At 39.9% G+C, this 26,099-nt stretch overlaps 1 protein-coding gene across 4 annotated transcripts in view; it reads left to right on the plus strand.

Moving 5' to 3' along the window:
- LOC131444203 (1-phosphatidylinositol 4,5-bisphosphate phosphodiesterase beta-1) overlaps positions 1-26,099 on the plus strand; it is a 158,533-nt gene that overhangs the window by 122,408 nt on the left and 10,026 nt on the right. For 3 of the 4 annotated variants that reach the window (XM_058614407.1, XM_058614406.1, XM_058614409.1), the window contains 23 exons: positions 3,477-3,623; positions 4,752-4,909; positions 7,739-7,821; positions 8,059-8,143; positions 11,255-11,429; positions 13,078-13,164; positions 13,493-13,563; positions 13,726-13,822; positions 14,262-14,346; positions 14,526-14,650; positions 14,747-14,901; positions 14,999-15,163; positions 15,412-15,511; positions 15,786-15,890; positions 15,996-16,111; positions 18,224-18,359; positions 18,657-18,710; positions 18,982-19,201; positions 19,769-19,937; positions 21,486-21,562; positions 21,662-21,751; positions 21,898-21,955; positions 22,110-22,196. In XM_058614407.1, coding sequence (XP_058470390.1) covers positions 3,477-3,623; positions 4,752-4,909; positions 7,739-7,821; positions 8,059-8,143; positions 11,255-11,429; positions 13,078-13,164; positions 13,493-13,563; positions 13,726-13,822; positions 14,262-14,346; positions 14,526-14,650; positions 14,747-14,901; positions 14,999-15,163; positions 15,412-15,511; positions 15,786-15,890; positions 15,996-16,111; positions 18,224-18,359; positions 18,657-18,710; positions 18,982-19,201; positions 19,769-19,937; positions 21,486-21,562; positions 21,662-21,751; positions 21,898-21,955; positions 22,110-22,196 — 2,645 coding nt within the window. Of the gene's footprint in view, positions 1-3,476; positions 3,624-4,751; positions 4,910-7,738; positions 7,822-8,058; positions 8,144-11,254; positions 11,430-13,077; positions 13,165-13,492; positions 13,564-13,725; positions 13,823-14,261; positions 14,347-14,525; positions 14,651-14,746; positions 14,902-14,998; positions 15,164-15,411; positions 15,512-15,785; positions 15,891-15,995; positions 16,112-18,223; positions 18,360-18,656; positions 18,711-18,981; positions 19,202-19,768; positions 19,938-21,485; positions 21,563-21,661; positions 21,752-21,897; positions 21,956-22,109; positions 22,197-22,788; positions 22,814-26,099 lie in introns of all 4 variants that reach the window. The other variant, XM_058614408.1, reaches the window with a different exon arrangement.

A 26,099-nucleotide genomic window follows, 5' to 3' on the forward strand; every position in this document is an offset into this window, starting at 1 on the left:
TGGTATCCAAATAAATGTAAAAACAAAACGTCATCATAAAACTGCACTAAAAGCAAAACAAACAAGCTGTTTAGGTGTCATTTGTGAGCATCCAGAGTGGAATAATTCATGAAGAAAAAAAGATGTACAGGCATTACAGGTCCAACACTCCGGGACATGTTATGCTTCCATGTTGTTGGAAGTGTCAGTGCAAAGGAAGCTGCCAAAGCTGGGAGACATTACTCTCCAAATACCACACATCAAGTCACATTTTTCATGAATTCTGTTCTTGCTCTCACTATGTAACCCTCCCATGTTTTCCCTACTTCCCTTTTCATTTCATCACAATTAACTATTTAAAAACATTTTTTTTTTATAATATACATATTTAAATAGCTACTCTTTTGTATCATTGAGTAACATTTAATTTCCTCCATTAAAGCCCATAAAAAACACACATTGTAATTAGGTTGAAGACAGGAGCAAATGCAAATTCTTCATGACATCACACCGTCTTTACACACTAAATCAAAACTACATCAACTTATGTAAAATGTTAGTTTCCTGAGCAGCTGATCATGAAGTGACTGACATGTGTAGAACCTCTCATAACTGTGCTGCTCGTCTGAAGTGTTAGTTCATGTTTTAATATATAATTATTAATACGTGTCATCACGCATGCTAATCTTCAGTGCCAGAAGAGGTTGTTACTGTGAAAAAAAAACACTTAACTCTCACATTTGCACGTTTTATTAATGATTACACTTAAACTAAATTGACCCTAACTGATTGAAACAGAGCTCGAGTGCCACTTTAAAAATGTTGCTCTGAATAAAGTAGCTACTTTTTCCTCAAGTGTATGTAAAACATGAATTACATGAGCTTCAAATAATTCCTATTTTTCTTTCTTTTTAAAAAAAACAAAAACAAAAAAAAAATATCTTTCAAGTATCCTGTTTGCCCGGCCAGTGTTTGACTCTTATCCCAGTGATGTGCTCTTGCTGTGATGCTGTGTGTTCATCCTGTCCCAGGCTTTCTGGAATCGTGCCCTTCTCTGTCCCAGTGACAGATTTCCCCATGTGAAGTATTTATCTAGCCGGAGGAAGTGCTGCCATCTGCTCAGCAGAGGGGTCCAGAGCTCCACATGCTACCCTCACGCACACAAATTCAGATACACATGCATGTAGTGTTTTCTCTCTCTCAAGGACACTCACACTGGATTTGCAGTCAGAATTGTATATTAGCATAAACTCAACATGTGCTTTCACAGTGCAAAGAACTGGAATGACATGACAATGCAGGCAGCCTCAGGTGTTCTAAGAGAAAGAGGAAACGGTTGCTTTTCCTCCGCTCACCCTCCTGGTTACACATTGAAGCTGTTGTTATGTTCCATCCATTAGTGGAAAGCAACTATTGGGAGTTAGTTCATTGAGATAAGCATCAGTGTGGTACCTGTCACCACAGAAGGATAAGAAGGCGCATCTTGTTGTAAATAAAGAGCACCAATAGCTGCGGGTACATGGTGGCTGCGTTCATCTATCGTTGAAGTAATATTCGCTCCATGCTCAAAGCCGAGAAATCTCATCAGTTGGCACATTCTTCTTTCAGCCTGCTTTTTTCCCAGTGCAGTGAAATGAAGATGTGGGAGTGATGTTTCAGTCCCGTAATCTCTAAACATTCCATTTGATTCGCCACATTTTGTCTCCATCACACTCACTCACATTTTATTGATTCTCCAAATTTTCCACCTCAAGCCTTTTTTCAAAATGTAATTTAGTCTATCTTTAGTCTAGTCTTCAGTCTATGCTCACTCAGCCATTCTGATATTGTTTAAAGGTGGATGAATAAAGGTGCAAAATGAAACAAGAGAGATCTTCAACCCGAGAGAAGATGTTGACATATCACTGTTTGTTCATCTCGACTGATTTTAAAGAGGAAGTCCCAGCATTTCCAGTTTCCTTTTAGGTCTAACCTCACTTTTTAGAATAACACCTGTAATCCCATGGCATGTTAACACCATTCTCCCTGTTTGACCTACAAACATCTTAGGGACTGGGGAAACACTGTCTTTGTGAGCGTGTGATGCAGGGGCCAGGCCACCGCCTGGCAGTGGGAGGTCACGGTTATCAGCAGGGAGTAAGACGCGAGTGAGTGCTACTGTGCTCAGATGTCACAGACAGCAGCCAGCCTTAATTAGTCCAACAACTCTGCAGAGGGCAGCGCCGCATTAATTAGCATAACGTGACCGGAGGGACCTGCTGTGCACGTTGCATCATTTTGCATATTTAGCATAACATCAAATCAAGTTTGTGCATGTGGGTGAAGGAGGCTTCAGGTGTTTTGGTTCCATGTTGAGGACATTTATTCCAGTCCAGGTGTGGTGTGTCGAGTCTTTATCTTGAATCCAGGTAGTGGGAGATGTGAGCTTTTCATCTGCAGCTGATTATCAATGTGTTTCCCGAGCACATTCAGGGAGAACATGAGCTCAGTGATGACAGAAAATGGGCATGACTTAACAAGAGTGACCTTGACAAATCAAAGAAGGCACAAAATAAATGGCAGTTCAGCCCAGAAAATGCAGAATGTTAATGATAGCATTGACTTCCTGTGTTTAAAAAGAACTGGGCATTTTTCATACGTTTATACAACCTTGAATATTTAATGAATGTTACATTATCTTACATTCCACACCGACAGTGTGAGAAATGGAAACAGAGACACAGGCTTTAAGGATTAACCACAAAGGCTTTTAGCAAGCGGTGACTTAGGCTTTGTGCAAAAATTAAACCACTAATGTGATCTCAGTGTGACTTTAATTAGCGATTATAAACATTTTTGTAATGAAACCTTTGAAAGCACTTAGTCTAAGCTGCTCATCTCAATACACCTGCAGTGACAAACACACACACAGAGACAGACTTTAATATACACAAACTCATCCTCTTTCATTTGATGTGTGTTTCATTTAAAGTTTAACAAAGAGAAAATGTATTCAAATAACTAAAACCATAATGAATTAAAAACTAACTTGTGAATGGATTACAACTCATCAACTCTCTCTGTGTACATCCTGTGGCTGTAGCCCCATTTATATGCATTGAAGATGTCAAGGCCATAAATGCATCAAAGAAGGTGGGATATTTGTGTAATTTTGTGTACACTCTACCTCACTCACTTACAAGAGTAAACAGTGCGTTTGTTGGAAACTATTTCCCCAGAATAACACTACACATACATGAATATTTAAGCAGGATTCACTGTGTGGGCTCAGTTTAAAATAAACAGGTAACAGTGTCCATTTCCACTGTCCTCAAAGAACATAAAACCCACTGCAGCAGTGTGGTACTTCCGTGTGCTATAAATAGTTTATTTACAGAGGAACTCCGTGGCACAATACAGTTCTTGTTTTTGACTTTTGTGGGAATATAAAACGTCAAAAAGAAGTAAGAAAGTTATCAAACTCACATGTCTGTGTGCTGTGTCGTGCGTTCTTGCAGGTCAGATCTCGCTGGAAGGCTTCGCCAGGTATTTGAACTGTGAGGATAACAGCATCATCCCACCGGAAAAGCTGGACCAGAGTGAAGACATGACCTTTCCCCTCTCGCACTACTTCATCAACTCGTCACACAATACATACCTCACAGGTATGCATGCACCCCCATACGCCCAAACGACCTGTTATGTAAGCTGCTCTGTCTTTGCGTGATCCCACTTAACTCGATTTTACTCCTGACTGGCTACATACATGCGTGCATCTTTTGTTCTTCTACCCATGAACAGATCACATGTTCGTTTAGAAATGCAATTACGGTTGCACCAGTGAATACAACCGTCTTTATACCTCGGAGGTCAGTCAATCAAATGCACCAGAGCATACCAGACCCCCCCCCCCCCCCCTTTTCCTGCATCACCTCTCATAGGTTATCCAATCAAGCCGTGCCATGAGGCTCAGTTCATTGATATTCATGAGTTAAATATTTCTAAAGATTGTAGTCACAGTAACTGGCTTCTGGCAGGGCACAAGCATGGCAGGGCACAATACAAAGACCATTTTCCCTTCAATAGTTAATAGGATTCATCTATTCAAATCTATTCTACAGGGGGAACTGGGGAGCATTGAGTCTTTCAAGTGAATCAAATTTATCCGGCAATCAAAGAAAAGCAGTTTCTGTAATAGAGCAGCCTCGTAGCCTGTGAAATGAAGAAATGGGAAAAACAAACAATGCATTGTTGATTTTCTCCCAACAAACACAAAGATCCAAGATGCAGTAATTAAACCGACAAGAGCTTTTGCAACTTATTCGTTCTTGGCGTATTTCTATTCTATCTTCTCGTCTACTCTTCTGCATCTGAAATCCATACGTTAAAGCAATGTTTCATGTATTGCTCGACATCTTAAAGTCTTAAAGGATTTACATGAGGCTGTCTGAGAAGAGTGATAGAAATAAAATGACAAAATGAATGAAAAAGACACCAGGGAAGGTATTAACCCAGCTAAAGTAACAACTCAGCCCTGCCTCTCACAGAAAAACATGCTGCTAATGTGAAGAGATAATTGCTCCCCTAATGGCGACAGTGCGATGAGATTTGCCTGCTTGAGATGACGCCAGCTAAAGAGTTTTTACTGCATGCTAGCAACTAATGTGGTTGATGAGCTCTTAAAAAGCGAGAGGACGTGCTTTTGTATGCATCCTGTTACTTTTGTAATCAATACAACAGTTACTTAGAACCATAGATGTATGTGTGTGTGTGTGTGTGTGTGTGTGTTACAGCTGGCCAGCTTGCAGGAAACTCTTCCGTTGAGATGTACAAGCAGGTTCTCCTGTCAGGGTGCCGCTGCATTGAACTGGACTGCTGGAAGGGTCGCACCACAGAAGAAGAGCCCGTAATCACTCACGGCTTCACCATGACAACTGAAATCTCCTTCAAGGTAACACAAGGAGAGCGCAGTAATGGCGACGTAGGGGAGCGCTTGCGTTGGGGGGAGTGGGTGGGGCAGAAGAAAGGGGGGAGAACATTTTTCTCTGAAGATGCATTTTAATGTCTGTGGATGCAGCGAGGCGTGTTGGGGGTAAACAGACCTCAAAGACCGATGATGTAATCCACATGCTGTGCTCATGATCCACTCAGTGCTTTGTGTTCCACCACATCCTGTGTTTTGTGTTTGTTTGGGTTTTATTTTTTTGCTTTGGTTTTAAGATATTTTGGGTTTAAATATTTTTCCTATTCTTGGTTTCATATTCATCTCCCTTAGATTCTTTGCCTTCTAGTACACAGTCTTTGTGCAAATGTGTTTGCAGCATTGAATATTTATAAAAAATGGATGGAGTTTTCTGGTTTCCTTGGTGAAGTCAATCAGGAAGTGAGAATATATTGATTAGCCACCAGGGGGCAACTCCACTGGTTGCAAGAAAGCCCTTGGAAGCCCTTCACTTGATGTTTCACCAGTGAAACATTTTTTTTAATGTTAAGCAGTTGGAAGTGTTTGGCTTTATAATGATGTAATACAACTCTGACTAAATGTAAATAATAAAAAAAAACATCAGTTCTGTGCAATGAAACAACAACTAAACAACGTTAGTTTAGAGATAATTACACATTAAATCCTGATCATGAACATGAGAAAAATAATAATCATAAAAAGCTTAGTGATATCCTTTTATATAATAAAGAATAAAATACACAGAGATAAGTGTGGGGAAAGAAAAAGCAAACGACACACTCAGCAGATAGCAAACTGTAAAAGATAGGGATTGTTAAAAACAAGTGCTGAGGGAAGTTTAATTCTCTGAAGTCTCTGAAGATGAGAAGACAAAAAAAAGGCTTTTATAGCAGGAAAAGTGGTCAATTTTAATGGCATTGTCAACATGTGCATTAAATTCCTTGTGGCTGCCTGAAATGTGAAGCATTAAATTATATTCTTCAAACGGGACGTGAATTTGAATATCCTGCCTGTGGTAAATCATTCACTGCTGGGAGCTTGTGTTGCTCACTAACAAGTTTACTGCTGACCCTGATAAAGACTTGTGTTGGTTACAACCCTGAACATGTTTTAACCATTTGTAAAATCAATTTATTCATTCATTTAACACATTTTCAAACAAAATCGTGCCTTGGAATTGCATTTTTTTTATCAGTTAGGGACTTTTTGGTTTCCTGAGTGACACTAATGATCTGAGTTGCTTAACTTTTCCATATAAACAAATGTCTGTTCCAGTGAAACCACTATCAAGTGAGTTCACATAGCTCCACAAGACTCTGTATTTGTCAGTGTAGCGGTGTTCATATCATCTGGCAAAATTCCTGCGCTGCTGCACACAGGAAATGATTTGTTATTATGTCAAGACAGACGGACTCAACAGCAATATCGCACCATTGAAGTGAGACAGCTAAAAAACAGGTTGGAGTATGACGGGAAAAAAACATCTCAGACATGAATTCTACTCCAAAACCAAACTAACTGGTTGTTCTGCTGTTTAAGATAAATGCTTAATGTCCCGATCTGCCCCTGCGCTGCTGCTGTATATACACAAACGCTCCCTCAGACCGGTCTGATAGTATTGATGAGGGCCGCAGCATAAAAAAAATGTTTCATAGATTTTGCTCAAGAAGACCAAACCTTGGCAGAATTATAACATCAGCAACAACATGAATTTAATCTTTCATCATTTTTAAGCTTTAGTTAAGTATACCACATCCAGGGACTTCTCCAATATGTTAGTAGCTGCAATATGTGTATTTGCTCTATTCTATATGTTGTGTTGTCGTCACAATATTGAACAATAGATGAGATTCTTCATTGATCAGGACGCTACAGAGGAAACCACGTATGCTTGATTCAAAACATCATATTGTTGAGCAGTGTTTATTGTTTCCTCACATCATGCAGGAGGAGGGTAGAAATCTCGGGGCACGGGAATCTTCTGGAGAAAAACAAGCATGAGTTGGGGGCGGATTGATTGGAGGAAATTTATATCTAATGAGAGAAACAGAAGAAGCAGAACGGACTTAATTGAATTTGTCTGAAAGTGAAACACAAAGTTGTGTGTAAGTGATATGAGAGACGAGATGGAAAAAAAAATCCCAGCTACAGATGGAGAGAGTTGAGTTATAGGCAAATAGTTTTATTGGAGGAGATGGAGCAAATGGAAATGAAGGCATTAACTGAATTGACACCGTTGTTAACGATGGAGTAATTGACTTAGACATTCAGTGGTTCAGAAATCGGACACCACCTCATCTCCTCGCTCTCATTTCTGTGGACATATTCGCACTGAAAATTGACGGATATGAATAAATGTAGTTTGTGATGAACTTCAAAGGATTTCATGTTACATTTTTTTAATGAAAAAAAAAGAAGGAATATCGATGTTACAGAGGAAGCCAGTTGCCCTGATTTTTCACACATTCCGTCATGCAGCCAGCATTGTGATTGCTCTCCCCTACAGTTATTGATTTCACCAGGTAGGGTCATGTTCTCTGGGGCAGGCCTGCAGGCATTCCAGCAAATGTAGGGAATCATAATAACATGGTAAATGGAGATTATTCTGGCTGCTACACGAGCTGAGGAGCATTTTTAAATGCTGTATTGGCTTTTCACTCTACTGCATATTACTCATTGACCAACAGTGACATTCAGTGTTAATGTTACTTAAACAATAATTCAACATTAACAGATAAGTCTGCCCGATGTGTGTGTGTGTGTGTAGTCAGAATAGTTATATTATTGATTATTTTTCTCTGTCTGTTTAACTCACAGGAGGTGATCGAGGCCATTGCTGAGTGTGCTTTCAAGACGTCGCCCTTCCCGATCATCCTGTCTTTTGAGAACCACGTGGACTCGTAAGTCAGCAGATCGATACATGTCAGACGTGCGAAGGCAACAGTGTGACGGTTGACCTTATTGATGAGTATTTGTCTGTCACTGGATGATTTAACATCAGCTATTTTGTTGGTCGCATCTCTGCGAGCATCTACCTGGGCAGCTCCTAGGACTGACATACGTACTTTGATATTTTGAAGCATGTTATAATCTGTGTGTGTGTGTGTGTGTGTGTGTGTGTGTGTGATGGCCCTCAGACCAAAGCAACAGGCGAAGATGGCGGAGTACTGTCGCTCAATATTTGGAGATGCATTACTCACAGAGCCTTTGGAAAAATATCCGGTGAGTACATAAGATGCTCATATACACATGCATGCTCTCTCTCCGTCTCGCTCTCTCACACACACACACACACACACACACACACACGGCCAGCAGTGAGAGGTTCATCAGATGTGATCGCACAGATGAGTGCACCAGAGAAGCGTCCTTGAACACTGCCGCCTGATGTGCAGCATCCTAACCTTGCACCTGCATATTTGGGTGTATACTTCCATGTTATAAAAAATGTATTCACTATTCACAACCATTTCTTTTGTGTTTATATATTCCTTTTTTCCCCCTCTCTCTCTCCATCTTTCTCACATTCAGCAACTTCTCGACGTGCCTCGTAGCACCTGGCAAAAATGTGTTCTTACTGTTTTTCTTCGTCCTGTCACTCCAGGCGTGCTCCTAAATGGCCTCCTAGACTTTATCGCTCACTTCTTTACCCTCTCCCCGTATCTCTCTCTCGCAGTCTTGGTGTTTTCATTTTCAATCACAGACACACTCATACCTGTAGTGATGATGTATGTGCCCCGGAAGCCAACTTTAAATGATTCAGTCCACAGTCATTTGAGTTTGGCTCTCTGTTATCATGGCACAGACTGCCAATGACAGCCGTGTAAGATTAAATGGAAATGTTTTACGCTGTAATCTAAACGTGGCTTTTCTTGGCAGCCCTTTATCTATCTCTGCTCTGTTGCTATGGCTACCAGTCAAAAGCTTGCTTTGTCCCTTTGTGGCCAAACACCCCCCCCCCCAGGAGTCTTTGTGTGTAATGACGCAGGCACTTATTTGAGGCAACTGGAGACACTTGTTGCAAACGCTCTCACACTTGTTCAATCAGACGCATACAATCCTGCACACATATGTACTCAAACACACCACTTACTCCTCCTCTGGTATTCTCCTGGGATGACTTGTCCTTGTTGGTATAACACTAAAGTGCGGTCGAAGGTCCCAGCAGTCAGATGCAACATTATCTCACACATGCAGGGATCTCCTCCAGCTCTGCCACTGCCAAAGACACAGCCCCGCTGAGAATTACAGCCTTCTGACTGCGTTTGACATTGAGGCATTATCAGGGAGAAGCCTTTCAAATGGAGTGGCACAGGGAAGGGATTGGAGAGAGACACAGTGAGGCAGACACTAAGGGAGAGGGAAGCCAGACAGAGAATATGCTATTAAGGAATCAGATTTCTACCAGTGAGCATGTAATAACAGAGCAAGGTGAGTGCAATGACAGCCACTCCCCTCTGACATTGAGACAGCTGTGTGTACAGCGTAGTGAATAGGGCATCAGCTCATGGGCAGAGAGATTATAGTAGCTAGACTGGTCCTAGCTGAGCCTTGGGTGAGAATTAAGAGGATTACAGTTTTCTTGGAGACTTGAGTGTCTCTTGTAGTTCCACTCCACAAAACCAGAATTTGGTTTGAATAGGAGAGAGTGGTGCTAATATTTTTGTTGGTTTGTTGTTGTTGTTTTCTGAGAATCTGAGAACATTCTGTCCTTTCCCCCTGTAATTCAGATTGTTTTCTTATTCACTATATGGCTCTCATCAGTGCAATCATGATGCCGCTGAACGCTGTATTGCCAAAACAATTTTAACGGCTGAAGAAAATATGAAATATGTTGGGAAATAGAGCTGTTTTTGTAGCGGTTTGATTCATCTTGTGGAGGCTGAGTTTTAAGATGCTGACAGATCAGAAGTGGCTAAGTGAAATGTCGTGAAGGAAGAGCAGGGTTGGGAATGATGTGGGCAGCAGAGAAATAAACATACTGTAAGACAGTGGAGCTAGCAGAAGAGGCTAACAACAACAGTACAGAAATCCATAAATGCAGCATTAACTCATCTGAATTAGAAGTAGGTGACAGACATGGATTAGAGATTACACAATAGCCTGCATCATATATTAGTGGTGTGTCATTAACTGTTATAACATTTAGAATTTAATCAAGTAAATGTAAGCATTTAATGTTAATACATGTACAATTGTAACCAATAACATGAGCTGTAAAATAATTGTACTTTATATCATTTTGTATTGAACTCACATTTACATTTTGAATATGATTCAAATATGGAGTGGTGTGAACACACTTAGGTAGTGAATAGGTTTAGGTCACTTTTCACCATGAAAGCAACAGTGACATAGTGGAAATAATCCTAGAAATGAGTGCAAGTGTGAGTGTTTAGAGCATTTCAGTGTTTTTAGCCTCAACTTACTCTACTGATTTCCAATTTCCAGTCCCTTATTGCATTGGAGCAGACAAGAGGTTTGGGGATTTGGGGAGAACTGAATCAATTCTGGTAAATTAAGATTTAATCAAACAGCTTTAATTCTATGCACTTGAGTCAAGTCAAAATTGCATGCCACCTCGAGTGCTGAACTGGTTCCATTTAAATGGAAATGTTTGACTGAAGCCAAAGAAAACAAAGGAAACAATCTTCGTTTATTGTATCGCTCACCAGGAACAACTGTAGAGAGCTGTAGGTGAATGTGTATGGCAGGTGGCAAAGTAAGTGATGGGAAAACTCACTGTTTTCTTGCTCCTGAAAGAAGTTAAATAAAAGTAATAATCATTTTAAGTTGGGTACATTTATAAAGACCCTGATCCTGTGTATATTTAACTTCATTACAGACTTTCTGAATGATAAATGATTTATATTACTAAACACTAAAGTAGTGTACGCCATAAATAAATCAGAGATCTGCAGACTTTTAGCCAGACTCTCTTGAGATATTTTGTATGTGCGTTTAATGCTGTTTAATGCTGAGTGTTGAAAGTGTAAACTTCTTGTGAGTTTTTACATCAACAGTCACTCCTAATCATCCTTACTGAATTTTGGGCAAAACAGATTTTCCCCTAAAACTGTCGCCAATTTACATGTGAAATTAAACACTTCAGTAAACAACTTTTGAATTTCCTTTAGTAATCAGCTGATGTGTCTCCAAACATCAGCTGTAAAATATGGCTGTAATGGAGTGGTCTTTAGCTGGATAGAAACATGTTTTTTATTCCCTTTTCTAATAACTTATTTTTTTAACTTTTTTCCTGCTGGCTCTTACGTCATTCTGTTGTTTACACAACCTTTCTTTTCTTCATCCCTCTTTCTACTCCCTGTCCAGTTGGAGTCCAGTGTGCCACTACCCAGCCCAATGGAGCTCATGGGCAAAATCTTGGTGAAGAACAAGAAGAAACACCACAAGACGGATGGAAGTCACAAGAAAAAACTGTCGGAGCAGGTTTCTAACACCTACAGTGATTCTTCCAGTGTGTGTGAGCCCTCGTCCCCGAGCGCAGGTACATCCCTGGAACACACAAGCACACGCACACACTGTCGTCCCTCCAACAGAGCCGTCCCGTCACACTGGGACAGATGAGTTATGATGTTTCACAAGTTAAATGTAGCTTTACCGTCTGGGTCTGTCTGCGCTGTGGACCGACACCTCTCGAGTCACCGGTGCCAAACAGTGTTATTGTGTATCATTTATCATTTTTACGGCCCTTTCCATCAGCTGAAGGTATTATTGGCTGATGCATGCACTCCCCATCAGACATGTACACTGCTAGTCACCGAGGTGTCTTAAACACCAGCAGTGGCCTTCAGTGTGTCACTGTGTGTTAATGCAGCTGCGTGTACATTACTCCATAAACTACATCTCAATTTATGGATTTTTCTATTTTCATAGCTGTTCTTTGCTTTAAGTTTATAAGGTGATTTATATTTAAATATTGAATGCACATCATTTGTGTGATTTTGTATGTTGCTGTGTGTGTTTGTGTTCATGTGTGTGTGTGCGCTAGTGTCATGTTCATACTTTGTATTCGGGCCTTTATGCAAAACTGTGTGTAAGTAAATTACGACAGCTATCGTTCACCTCCAGTTTTCCTCATTGCTGAGCCACGGCTGTCATTCTGGCATTGGCACACACTGCCCCCTAGTGTAATAGAAATGTAGCACACGTGTTTGACTGTTGCGTAAGTTAAGTGGTGTGCCCAAGGAATGTTAATTTGTCTGTGCAGACACTCACACATCAGTGCACAGGTGTGGGTTTGATTTCACATGTGGTAAAGACGCAGTGTGGTCTATGATTTTTCAAACAGACTCAAAAAGAAAAACAGTTAGGAATGCTGCTTACACACCTAACACTGTATCTGATAAAGATCATTTGGCATTTAAGTGAGCAAGTAAACACATTTTATTTATATAGCACCTTTATTATTGTGAAGTGCTTCACAATAATAAAATAATAAAATAATAAAACAACCAAAGTACTAAACATGATACACTACATAAACAAAAACAAACAAAGACAATCATTTTAAACCCCCGTTCAACTAAAAGCTTGTTTATAAAGCCAGGTCGTCAGCTGCTTTTTAAAAGAGTGGACACCAAAGACTAGGCGCTACTACCTGGAAGTTTTGTACTTTGTTTGGGGAACCACAAAAAGCCTCTGACCTGAGATTACGTCTTGGGGAGTAAAAGTGCAGCAGATCAGCAATGTATGAAGGAGCCTGACCATTTAAAGCTCTAAAAGTAAAGATTCCTTGACAAAGAAAACTTGTTTTGTTGCTTTTGGGGGATGGACAGTAAGGAGGACATTATGTACAGAGATTTTACTGAAAGTAAAAACACTGGGTGGACACAAAGAGCAATTTGAATAGTGAGGTGCACGTGCAGTCGCTCTCTCCAGTAGAAATTGCACCCTTGGATCAGCATGGCTGCACAAACCTGTCATTTATTGTCTGATACAGCCTTTTTAGAAGCACTTAGTAAAATTTAAAAGTGATACTGTTGGACTGATACGTAGTTAATGACAAACTGTGCTGCCAAATAGTAGACTATTCCATTTTTGCCACTTCAAATGAAGCTTCTTTGTGTGTTTGCACTGAGGTTTGTCATTATGTTGTTGTTTGTTGTCAATTATTATTTTTTTCGTCTGCACAGGTTCAACCAAAGAAGAGATGGCAGACTCTTCACAGACCACTGAGAGCGCTGAGCTCAGCCTGAGGCCACAGGGCAGAAAGTCTATTGGTGAGTCACACACATGCATGACCTCAGACTTGGAGGGAAACCTTTAGCAGAGCTCTCATTAGGCTGCTGCAGAAGCCGTAGGTCTGTTCGACTATTAGGATGTTAAAATTATTTACCCAAGTCAGCATGACCTCACATTCTTTAGTAGTATCTCTCATTATGTCGCTGCAGAGGCTGCTTTCCACTTCACCAAAACAATAATTAAAATGAATTTCCTCAGTACATGAGCTGTCAATGTCATCTTTGTGAGTGTTGCTGCTTTTAAATGTGGAGTGGAAAGTTTGTATGTTGTTCCCGTCTGTGACCTAATCTGTGACTAATGTTGCAGGGGAAGTGGAGGCAGAGAGTGAAGATGAAGATGACGACGATGACGATTGTAAAAAGGGCTCAATGGATGAGGTGTGTATCTCAGTAGTCACTTCAGATATGTGTACTACAGGCTGCCCTCTAGTGTTCATATGTGTGCATGTACTGTATGTACAATGCATTTTATTCTCCTGACGTGTTGGACAAAGCCTTTCTCATTGTTTTCAAGGATTATAAAACTGTGTGTGTGTACAGGGCACAGCAGGCAGTGAGGCATTTGCTACAGAGGAAATGTCCAACCTGGTCATCTACATCCAACCAGTCAAGTTTAACAGCTTTGAGGGTTCAAAAAGTAAGAACATCTCTTCTTCTTCTACTTAAAAATGTTTCCTCCTGCTCTTTTGAAACTTTTAATTTACATCCATTAACCCATCCCTTTCCCATGCGTGTCAGAGAACTATGGTTGCTTTGCATACAAGAACAGAGTGTTCTTTGTCTTTGTTTGTGCAGTAAACTACCACTTTAAAATGAGAAATGTGTGCTCTGGCTGGTTTGTCCATTTAAGTTGTGATAGAAACATGGCAGTGCAAGGCCTTTGGAAAAGCCTCTGTAAATCAAGGCCGTTGCCTGAAGTACACATTAAAGGTTTATTCATATGAAAACCTATTTTAAATTGTTTATGCACTATAGCATATTTAATGTCTGCCAGTAAACCTTTCTAAACGTTACACACAGAACTTTTAAACCATCAGACTGTTTTAATCCCTACATATCACCGTTGCTGTGTGCAGAGATCAATCGCAGCTACCAGATGTCATCCTTTGTTGAGACCAAAGCTTTGGAGCAACTGACCAAGTCCCCTGTAGAGTTTGTGGAGTATCCTTCTCAGTGACACTGAAGCAGTGACTTTAATTTCAGTTTGTATGAGTCGAGTTTCTGTTCCTCCAGCCTCTCCAGTCCTAATGGTGGAAACAGCATTGCTGTGGTCTGTTTAACTTGGTTGTGTAAGCAGAAAAGCAGTCATGCAGTCTCATCCTTAACTCAGCTCTGTTCAGATACAACAAGCTGCAGCTGAGCAGGATCTACCCTAAAGGCACTCGAGTGGATTCTTCCAACTACAACCCTCAGCTCTTCTGGAATGCTGGTTGTCAGCTGGTGGCTCTCAATTTCCAAACTATTGGTAAATCCTTCACATTGTTGACATAGTGTGTTTTTTTTTCTTATTGATGAGTCGAGTAAAGTAACATAAAGTGCTCATTCTGTGTTAACTATACAGATTTGTCCATGCAACTAAACCTGGGCATGTACGAGTACAACGGCAAATGTGGATACAGACTCAAACCAGAGTTTATGAGACGACCAGACAAACACTTTGACCCTTTTACTGAGAGCACAGTGGACGGGATAGTAGCCAACACACTGTCTGTTAAGGTATACAGTGGTTTATGCTGGTATTTTGAGTTCATGGAGCTTTGTGTGTGTGTTTAGATATAGATTTATAGTTTTCTTTCCCTTCCCTTCCATCCAGATCATCTCTGGCCAGTTCCTGTCAGATAAGAAAGTGGGCACATACGTGGAGATGGACATGTTTGGCTTACCTGTGGACACCAAGAGGAAAGCTTTCAAGACCAAGACTTCTCAGGGCAACGCCATCAACCCTGTCTGGGAAGAAGAGGCCATTGTCTTCAAGAAAGTGAGAAGAAGTGATCTTTTATTTTATATGGCTTAACATATTTACAGTGCAGAGAAATGTACAGAAATGTAGATTTTTGACAGTTTATAAAACATCATTTTGAGAAATTAAAGAAGGAACTTCCTCTCCTTTGTATGGAAGTTGATTGTTTTCATGTTGACCATTAGTGTCCTTTCTTTTTCTTGGTCTCACAAGAATGAGTGACATTGGTTTTTTTTTGTGTGTTTTTTTTTTTTAAATGTCCTCAGGTTGTCCTGCCCACACTTGCTTCATTGAGAATAGCTGTGTTTGAAGAAGGTGGGAAGTTCATCGGCCACCGTATCATTCCGGTATCAGCCATTCGTCCAGGTGAGTTTAGTTTGCATGGGTGAGTTATCATTTAAACTCATGGACTGTAGTATCATTTATATTTAAGTAATGTAAACACATGGTAATGGGAAAGCTAGAAATAGCATCAAAACAATTGTGGTAACTGTACATTTTGTGTTAATTAATCCTGAGGATGAAGTATTTAGTGCTACAGTTGTTTCCTGTTCAGTTGCTTTACAATTGTGTTGTTTAATCTTCTAAATAATTGTTGTTTTTGTACTAATAAATGCTAATTTGACTCGAATCCCTGCAGGCTATCACTACATCAGCCTGAGGAATGAGAAGAACCTGTCTCTGACGCTGCCTGCTTTGTTCGTGTACGTAGAAGTGAAGGACTATGTTCCAGACACATTTGCAGGTAAGTGAGGTCATCGTATTGATACGCAAGCTTAACGCTGCCTATTCTACATATTATTTGGTGTCACAAAAGAGGCTTTTTTTTCTTTTCTTTTTTAATTTTCAGATGTCATTGAAGCCTTGTCCAATCCCATCCGCTACGTCAACCTGATGGAGCAGAGAGCCAATCAGCTGGCTGCTCTGACTTTGGAGGAGGGAGGAGAGGAGGATGGGGACAAAGAGGTGTGTGGCTTTACTCAGGGTACAGATATTTTTCTGGGGCTGTATGTGAAAATGCAAGTGTCAGCAAATGTACCTTTTATAGAACCTTTCCTGCTGTCTGATCAGTCAATTACACGTGGAAAATCTTTGGAAAACATCACAATGAATAAGCAAGTCTTCTACATTGTTGATCCAGAAGCCGCTGTGCTTGAATATTCTGTAAATATTCCTGCTTTAATTGTGTCAGATCCAGACAATTCACCCCATCTTATTCAAATGAAAACTGCAAACAGCAAGAGAGGTTTCTGTTGCTAACTGGTTTGGAAATGAAAAGCATTTGTTCAGGAGTCTATGGAGATGTAGAAAGAAGTTATCTTTCTCCTGAAAGACTCAGGATGAGGAGGTTATTCATAAGACCACAAAGCACTTTAAACCCACAGCCTGCACTGCTGCAACTGAAGATGGATCACAGACTCCAGCTTGTTTCCAGCACAGATCCCCACAGATATTATCAAAACACTTTGTTTGGGCCATTTTTCATGCCCTGCCCCTTTGATAAAGTGCACTGCAACCACAGCTGTGGCAGCATTGTTGTCAGTATTGTCTTTTCCACCTGCAGCCTCCACTGCCAGGTTTCCTTTGGAGGCTCTGTTACTGTGGCCCTGTGTATTTTCACTGTTATGCTTCAGGATACACACTTGTAGGGAGAGACACTTTTAATCAACAGTGTTTATAACAGCATTTCCTGAAATGAAAGCACTCAGTCAAGTGAGACAGCATATTTTTTTTATGTTGCACAGCAGTTGACAAAAACTGCAAATATAACTTAGATTAAAGTGTCTTTTACTCATATCATATTAGCCTGACAGGACATTTTTGTTCCATTTGCTTTAAAATAATCAACAAGCAGCAGAGGTTTTCAGCTTCAAACTCTGCACAGTGCCAAAAAGTAGAAAAGTTATTACATGGCAGATGAACATAGTCAAAACATGCAGCTGGATATACGTAGTTCTCAGATTTTGAAGGAGACTAAAACACAGTAAGTAAAGTCTGAAGTGGGTTATTTGTGCAAACGTGGTTTCGTATATAGTTACACAGAAAATGAAGGAACAACTTTTTAAACAACCAAGCACTGAGTGGACTCCTATGTTATAAATAATGATAAATTCTTCCCTGGAAATTAGTCAACTACTGTTGAAATGACCTTCATCTTTATTACAGACTACAGTGTAAGCTCTGAGAGTTTTACTAAGTTATATTTGTAATGTAATGATTGTTTTATCACTGGAACTGAAAAGATTTGTACCAATATATGATTGCACTGCACACATGTCACACTTTTAAATTAATATCAGTTGAAAGAATTGTTCTAAATGTTTTTACCTATTATATTATGGATAAAGTAGTCTTGATAAATTTCTACTTATACTTATACTAGAACAAGTAGCCAAGGATTAATATGGATTCAGTACAACAGAGAGAGGAGGAGTGAACACTTTCTAAGTTAGGATAAATTCACGGTGAGAGCCACTGCAGGACAGAGGGTTATCTGAGGTCCTTGGAGAAGGGGGTTGTGTCTGTGCGGCTTCTTTTACCTGATTTGCCAGCTGATAAGATTTCCCACGAGGATGGCTGACAAAGACCGGTTTCGCGCTGTGGCCATGGTAACAGTCACCAAAAGAGATAGAGCAGTGAAAGGCGGCGCGCAGCATGCAGAGATGAATGTGGGGAGAGCAGGCGACAAATGGAAAAGGTCTGGCTGGCATAGCTAGAAGAGACATTATTCAAAATCGCATTAACCTTTCCCAGATAAAAACATATAGGTTTCAGAGACTCAGTCGAGCCTAGGGGAAATTAAGATCTGCCGAGCCTCGTCGCAGGAAGCAATGCTGAGAGTGGGTTACCAAAGCTATGTCTACAAACTGTCCTTCAGCACACAGGTACAGCAGGAGACTTTGAAGATACAACCACTTGTGGACACAAGATATGGAAACTTGTTCATCGGAGAGATGATAATAATGATAGTGATAATTGTTCTTCCTGCGGATGTGTCAGTAGTGACCAGTGTCATCACTTATACTGACTGACAAGTGGAACTGATCCAAATGTTGAATCTTTTTATGTAATTTACAGGTGGAGGCGGGAAGTGACGCACCCTCAGAATCTAAGGTGGACCAGAGGGTAACATCGCCCGCAGAGAACGGACTGAGCCACACACCCATCATCACCCCAAAACCCCCGTCACTGGTCGGCCAGACTCAGTCTGCAGGTGCCACACATGTGCTATAGTTAAAATTCAGTCATAATTTACATTAACAGCTACTGTCCATTGTTCTTGCATTATATTGTAATTCTGATTATACTTCCCTTAAATTTATTTTGATTTAAGAAATTACATTTGCATGCATGTGTCCGCCAATATTATCAGGTGTTAAGCTATGACGTAGATGCAATGATGTAATGAGGAGATAAATACAGATCTACTGTTACACGTTCACTCAGGTTCTGAGATAATATGTGACTGCTTCATTAAAAAAACGACACGTTTGCTCGTGTATGTAACCAGGCTCGCTGAAACCATCCGTGAAGAGTGAAGACATCATTCAGACTGTTCTCACTGGTAAGATGATGTTTTCAAAACTCAGCCTTGAGCATTTGCTAATAGAGCTCTGATTTATTTTTAATTGCTTTATCTAGATTCAGTTAAATTTATACTTACTACTACGTATATTTGTCCTGTAGATGACACTCCTTAACTATGGTGGTTTTGGTTGGTTGTGTATTAATTATAGCAATTATTATTTCTTACAGTTAAATTTGCTAAATAAATCCTGATTTTAGTCTCTAAATGGATTTCTTGCCTGTGCTTCTCTCCCACTTTGTTTTTTTAGAACTGGAAGCTCAGTCACTGGAGGAGTTGAAGCAACAGAAAGGCTTTGTACGTGAGCAGAGGAAACAGTACAAGGAGATGAAGGAGTTGGTTCGGAAACACCACAGAAAGACCAGCGAGCTGATCAAGGAGCACACGGCTCGTGTATCCGAGCTGCAGAGCCAGTACCAGCGTCGGCGCTCCGCTCTGCAGAAGAGCCACAAACGAGATGGTAAGAAAAGGTAGGTGGCCCTCCTCTTCTGTTCAAAATTGTTGTAAGTCTCTCCATCTGCACACTGTCCAGACTGTGTGTGTGTCTCACTATTCTGACAAACTCTCTTGGAATATTATTATAATATGAAGTAGAGTGTATTTTAACACCTTCCTCCTGGCTTTTTTTTTTTTTACTTCCTTCCTATTTTCCATCTAGCTAAGCACACTAAGAGACAAACACTTTCCGAAAATAAAAAATACTGAGCTCCACACAGGATAAGAAAGCCTTAAGGGCTCCTTCACGACACACAGTCCATCATACACTCGACTTATAAAAGCCCAACAAAGCAACTGAGTTACGTTGAGATTAAAGTCAGTTGTAAACTTTCACATTTGGAAGCTCTGCAGACACAATAGAGAATATAATTAGAATTAGCAGTAGACACACTGTCTGCTTTGATTGTAGCTGCGTCATTTTGCTTACATGTACATGTGCATGCAGTTATTTACCATCGCGTGATTGACACTGGACCACTCTGCTGTCATTAACCTGTGGACGTCCTGTTTGTGTTGTGGCCGTGTGTTAACACATTCAGCCGGTCAAACCACTCCCTGTCCACCCTGGACCAGGAGCTGTGTGAGCTGGATCAGGAGTGCAACCAGCATCTGGCAGAGCTTAAGGAGCAGCAACAGCAGCAGCTCCTCACACTCCGCCAGGAGCAGTACTACAGCGAAAAGTACCAGAAAAGAGAGCACATCAAACAGGTACTCCTGACTGCAGCAAACAACTGATACACTCATTTAAAAGCGGCTTTAACAATGTAAGAATTAGTGACATTGAAGGGTGAGACTGCAGAGTCTAACAAAACGAGCACTTCTCTGCTCACCGCTCATTTTCCTAAGTGCATCAACAAACTACGGTGACCTTCACATCACCAAAAAGGATGTCTTTCATCTTAGTTTGCATAGAAAGCATCCTTTTCAAAAGTGAATTGCACACTCTAGCTGGTTTGGCAGCCTCTGTAAAGCAAAACCCACTGCTTATATTACACATGAAAGGCTTTTATTAAGGCTATGAAATCCAAATCATTTTTATTTCAAAGTGATTATGCACCTATATTAACATGCTTGTGGGTACTGTATTTAGATACTGGCCCTTTAAACACATGTGTTTTGTAGTGAAACAGAATAATAAATACATCATTGTTTATCTTGTGTCTCTCCAAAGGTCAATTTAGTATTTTCGTGTTGAAGTACATGTGTGTGCGTCCACTGTACTTCATGTACTTCTTTACTGAACATGTTTGTTTCCTAAGCTCTCATAGAGTGACATGTTGATGACACTGTAAAAACACAAGGTCATTTCCGTATATGCACTTTATTTATTTGTTGATTGGGGCAGGGACATTAATTAATTAAATGAATGAACATCAACATGTAAGCATGCCTTGTTAGAGCCACTGGTTAATTTCCATCTGAAGTCCCGAGGCAGGTGGATGGAATAAGACAAAATACTTCAAATGCATAAAGTAAAAGGTAACGAAAACAAGAATGAATATATAAACATGAAAATGATAACAATACCAACAAATAATCTTAAATACTCTTAATGAAAACAGACTACAAAAAATATAAAATTATATGATGTAGCAGGGCAAACCCGGGAAAGCAAACCAAGGACCCAAAGCTTCATGTTTCAAAGTGGTTAATAAACCAAAGTGTAAAGTGCTCATTGTACTGACCATAGATTTTTAAAGAGTTTGAGATAAATTGCACATTGTGCTCAATTTATTGAAATTGATTATTGTTCAACAGGTTTGCAAATTTGCAATTGAGATATAAACATACAGACAATTTGGTGGTTAGAGATGGTCACAGGTCTGAGCTTTTCCAGAGTTAATACCAATCATTGTATTTAGTAGTGGCATACGCAGACACACACATATGGGAGCTTGCCCAGACTTGCATTGGGCTTGATAAAGCGGAAAGGCTGATGCAGAATAACCATATCAAGTAAACGAATGAATGAATACTGCAATAAACAGTAGGCCACCTCACTCTCCACGCCTTCATCTCCCTGTAGAATATTATGGCCATCGTTCTGCTGCCTGTGCACATATTCAGTTGTGTGGTGTGGAAAAATGAATGTCTTCAGCTCCAGTTCACCTGCGCACTGAGCACAGCTGATGTGTCAGAGTGGAGATGGTGTTGTTTTTCGCTGACGTTGGTTTAAGTTAAATATGAAATAGAATGATAAAGAATGAACATGTTTTGTTTTTACTGACTCAAATCTCTCTTTGACTCTCGCTGCAGCTGGTTGAGAAGCTGACCACTATAGCAGAGGAGTGCCAGAGCACTCAGCTCAAGAAGATCAGAGACATCTGCGATAAGTAAGATGTCATGTTTTCAGCATACTGTATTCACCAATATTCATGCAAACATGGAAAATCCTGTTAACCTATCCTATTTCCTTCCTCTCATCATTACAGAGAAAAGAAGGATCTTAAGAAGAGAATGGACAAGAAACGGCAGGAGAAAATCAACGAGGCCAAATCTAAAGACAAGAATGTAACAGAGGAGTAAGTATCAATGTTTTTAGAAGTCTGTTTCACTGCAGGGTTGGATGTTACATGATGTATGACCACTAGATGTCACTGAATACTAAAGAATCTGTAACATTTTCACTGGTTGCTCAGTTTAACTGTAAATAAAATTCTCCCCTCAGAGAGAAGCTGGAGATCAACAGATCATTTGTCAATGAGGTGGTGCAGTACATCAAACGGGTAAGAGAAGACTTTTCTATGTACTTTAAGAGTAATTAACAATCAATAATGCTGTGTCTGTCCATATACGATCATATATGATCTGTCCATATACACAGACAGTTTAATCTATTCAGTTTTATACATACTTATTTGTGTATGTGTGTGTGTGTAGTTGGAGGATGCACAGAGTAAAAGACAGGAGAGACTACTGGAGAAGCACAAGGACATCCGGCAACAAATCTTAGATGAAAGGCCGAAGGTATGATTTCTGATCTATGATTTCATCACAAGTTACTAGTCTGTTACACATGTACATGAATCCACCACCATGGTCCCTGCAGTGCTGTAATAATAATGCTGGTTTTTGCCCATAACAAAAAAATAATAATAATAATTTGTACAAAAATCCATGTTTAATACTTTTTGAATTTTGCACATTTTATTTGTAAAATTTTTCTTTTATTTATTTATTAAAAAAAAAAGAATGATTTGAAGTGTACGGTTAAACAAAAGCATTACGAACAATTCCCTTAACCCAAATTCTAGTGGCCCATTTTGACCACTAGGTGGCGACATGTACCAGCTTTGGTGAGATGCTGTTTTTGGATGCAGCACTGTCTGGCATGGTGAACGCTGATGATGAAAAACAGTTGAACGTGGCTGAATAAGAGTGTTTTTGTTGGCTTTAATGCTTCATGCAGCTGCCATCAGTGTAAACATTAAAACCGTGTGTAAGTGTTATGACCTTGAGCTGATTGAATACAATCCCAGCACTCAGCTATATTATGCTGCATACGTATACATGGGTTTACTGTGAGTCTCCGACCTTTTTATTGTGACTGTCTTTGTAGGATGTGTTTGCAGCAGAAGATCATGGTAAGACTACTGTTGCATTGCGCTGTTTGCCATTAATATAGCTTTAGAGGTGCAGCATTAATATGCAAGCTTTTATACACCTGTGGTAACTAATGAATGTGCATTGCATTAATACATCGAAATAAGTGCAAGAATATCTTTGTTCTTCGTGAGAACAATATTTGGAATGTGGCAGCCTCAGCTGTAATATAACAGTCATTGGCATAGCATGGCAGCTTAGCATCATAACAGTGGTAGCAGATTGGCCTGTATAGTGAGATCACACCCCAGCTGGAGGGATCCCATCCCACCCGCCAGTGTCCTTGAGCCTCTAAGATAAGATGTAATGACACCACATGTTCATTATTATAATATTTAAAGAAAAGTAACATAAATCTACACTCTCAGATGAGGATCATATAGTGTACATTTACCAAATATTCCTTGTGTGTTTTTTTAAGTCATACATTCAGTACATCAGGAATCTCCGGTTAGACACAGCTTCATAACCACCCACTCTCCAAGTGACAGCTCAGTGTTTCTTCTGCGCTCCTGTGTTTGTGTGTGGGAGGTGCTGTGCAGACATGTACCTACCTAAGTGTAGTGCAGACAAGCTGATGTGATGTGATCACAGAAGACATCTTTTGATGACGTCAGGGAGCAGTGGAGTTTGTTTTTAAGTTGCATACTCAAAAGCAGCAGTATAACAGTCAGCTGTTTTTGACAACTGACTCTCTCTTTTGCTCTTTATCCACCTTTTCCTCCTCTGATGATGTCACTAAGTAGTAAATTGTGATTATTTTTTAAAACATATATTTTTACCTGCAGATCACAAATGGTTAGTGGTTTATTTGCAGCTACTACTAAAGAGCATGACTAGACGCCTCACTACAGCTGTGAGAGCAGCATCAACGTCGATATTCGTCGCATGTGTCACAAACAAACACTTCCTGCACCAAAAGAACTCCAGCATTTCTGTTCCCTGATTAGAACAAGACATTTTTTGTGAAATATTGACAAGACCTGCTGAGGCTCAGCTTCACACAGAGGAGTCCTGGGATTTTATTGAATACAGAGCAGGTTTTAGACAAGACTTTAGACTAATGTGAAAACACATTATTAATGTCAAGTTTAACATATGTGAAACATCAGCAGAGGTGTGTGAGATGTGATGCAGATGTTACAGATATATATAGATTTCTGATTTCTGTGACAGAAACATTTTGACAAATGTAAGTACACTAGACCTTCCAAATAAAAAAAAGGAATACAGAATTAAATTAAAGAAGATAAATCAAAAACACAGGGCCAACTTCCCCCTGACTAGCAAACCAAAAATAAGAAAATGAGAACACATTGAGCAGCACTGAGCCCCGAATACTATTGATCGTCGTCAGTAAGTATATAATCACATTTAAAATAATGCGCAAACATAGAAGATACTCTCATAAAAAGATAAAAATGTCACCATGGAAATGAACACAATAAAATTAGGATTGAAAAAAACCCCCCACAAAATTAAAAGATAAAGTAGAAGTTTAAATTAAACTCTAAATTAAATAGAAACTAATGTGGAATGGTACTAAACAAGCGTAGTTATAACTACAATGTGGATAAAACACAATTGAAAGTGACACAAAAAAAGTGATAAAAATGTATAAGTAGTGTAAGCCATCTTACCTAAGTTCATTTTAAAAGGCAATCAATTAATGAGAGCAAACTGTGTTGAATGGGGGGGGTAGATGTGGTTGAATCATCTAGTTTATGGGTAAATCAATGACGTTAATCAACTTCACTCCTCTCAGTCCTGTGGTGACATTCACCACCGTTTAATAGTTAGCACCATCAAATAACTCCATGATTGCAGTGATTTCACCTACTCAGTCTGAGCTGTGTCAACCGGTGTCATCAGCATCTAATCAACGCGGAAATTAATGGTTTGCTTCATTCTGAGATATGCTGCTGCCCCTCACCCCTCCCCCCCCCTTTTTTTCTCCCCAAATCACTTTAGTGTTGCAATCAAAGGACATTCTGTTAGCAATCAATGCTTCCCTCAAAATTGTAACTGATTGTCCATTACTTTAACCGCTGTCACAATCACTTCTCTAAATTGACATCCTGACCATGGCAAATTTAATTTGCCTGAATGGAGCTATTGCATAATAATGAACCACCCCTGCAATATTTGTTCTTATGCAATAGCTGTCATCTTTATGCAAAACATGCCAGAGATGTCAGAGGACACAACTCCAGAGACCGTCAGCATAAGATGCCCAGGTTTGTGTTTGTTTTACACAATCTGGATGTTATCCTCAACCAAAGTGGAAAATATACATTTATTTTATTGCACAATCCAATGTAGATTGGTGGGTGCTTTGCTCAGGTGCAACCCAGCCCATGGCCTGGGATTTGAACCAGCATTCTTCCAGTTACAAGCAAAATTTCTTTCCTCTTGGCCATGGGCTTCCAGATCGTGTCTCGCATTATGCACAAGTGCTGAACAATTTCAAGGTGCAGGGATGTAAAATGTAAGATATCCTTAAGTTTTAGATGGTGATAGAAGTGAAAGGAGAAGAAAGACATGGTCACATTTGTCGTCACTCACAGCATGTGCACTGTCCTGCTAATGATCCAATCAAAATGCCCCACGGGAGTCAGCAGCACCTCGCATAATGGCAACACACCTCAAGCTCTTATATCCTGGCATGTTGCTACTTCTCATCTGCCATATGCCATATTTTTATATGAATTTGATGTGCTCTTTTTTTTATAGTTGTTGAAAGGAAGTCAAAGAATTGTGCTGCGTATGATCTTTGGAGATAGAATTGTTTCATTATTTCTTACTTTGAGTTCATGTCCTGACATCAGGAGCTGGTGTGATGAATGAGATTAGTGGAAAAAAAAAGATTATTATTGCACAACTAGACTTAAGTCACTCAAGGTTTTCAGTTCATTCATTGGCAAATTGGTTTCTGTAGTCGCTGCATTATGGAAATACAACTCTGTCCATGACACCTCATAATTTTACAGATGGACGACATGAGAGGGGAGTTTTGAGCGACACCTTTTTGTGTCTGATTCCATAGCTCGATAAATTCGAAGGTGTCACAGAATGATGGTAGAGCAAGTCGTCTTTCAACAGCTGGCTCCGCTAGTCTACATGCCGATGTGCCCTTGGGCACTTAACCCCACATTGTTCCTGATGGCTGTGCCAGCAGTGTGTGAATGGGTTTGAAAGATGAGCGATAGAAAAATGTTCTGCACATAGATGTTCTGTATGAAAGTGTAAAACACTACAGTGCTTTTT

This window comes from Solea solea, chromosome 17 (genome assembly GCF_958295425.1).
Source record: "Solea solea chromosome 17, fSolSol10.1, whole genome shotgun sequence".
Classification (NCBI taxonomy): domain Eukaryota; kingdom Metazoa; phylum Chordata; class Actinopteri; order Pleuronectiformes; family Soleidae; genus Solea; species Solea solea.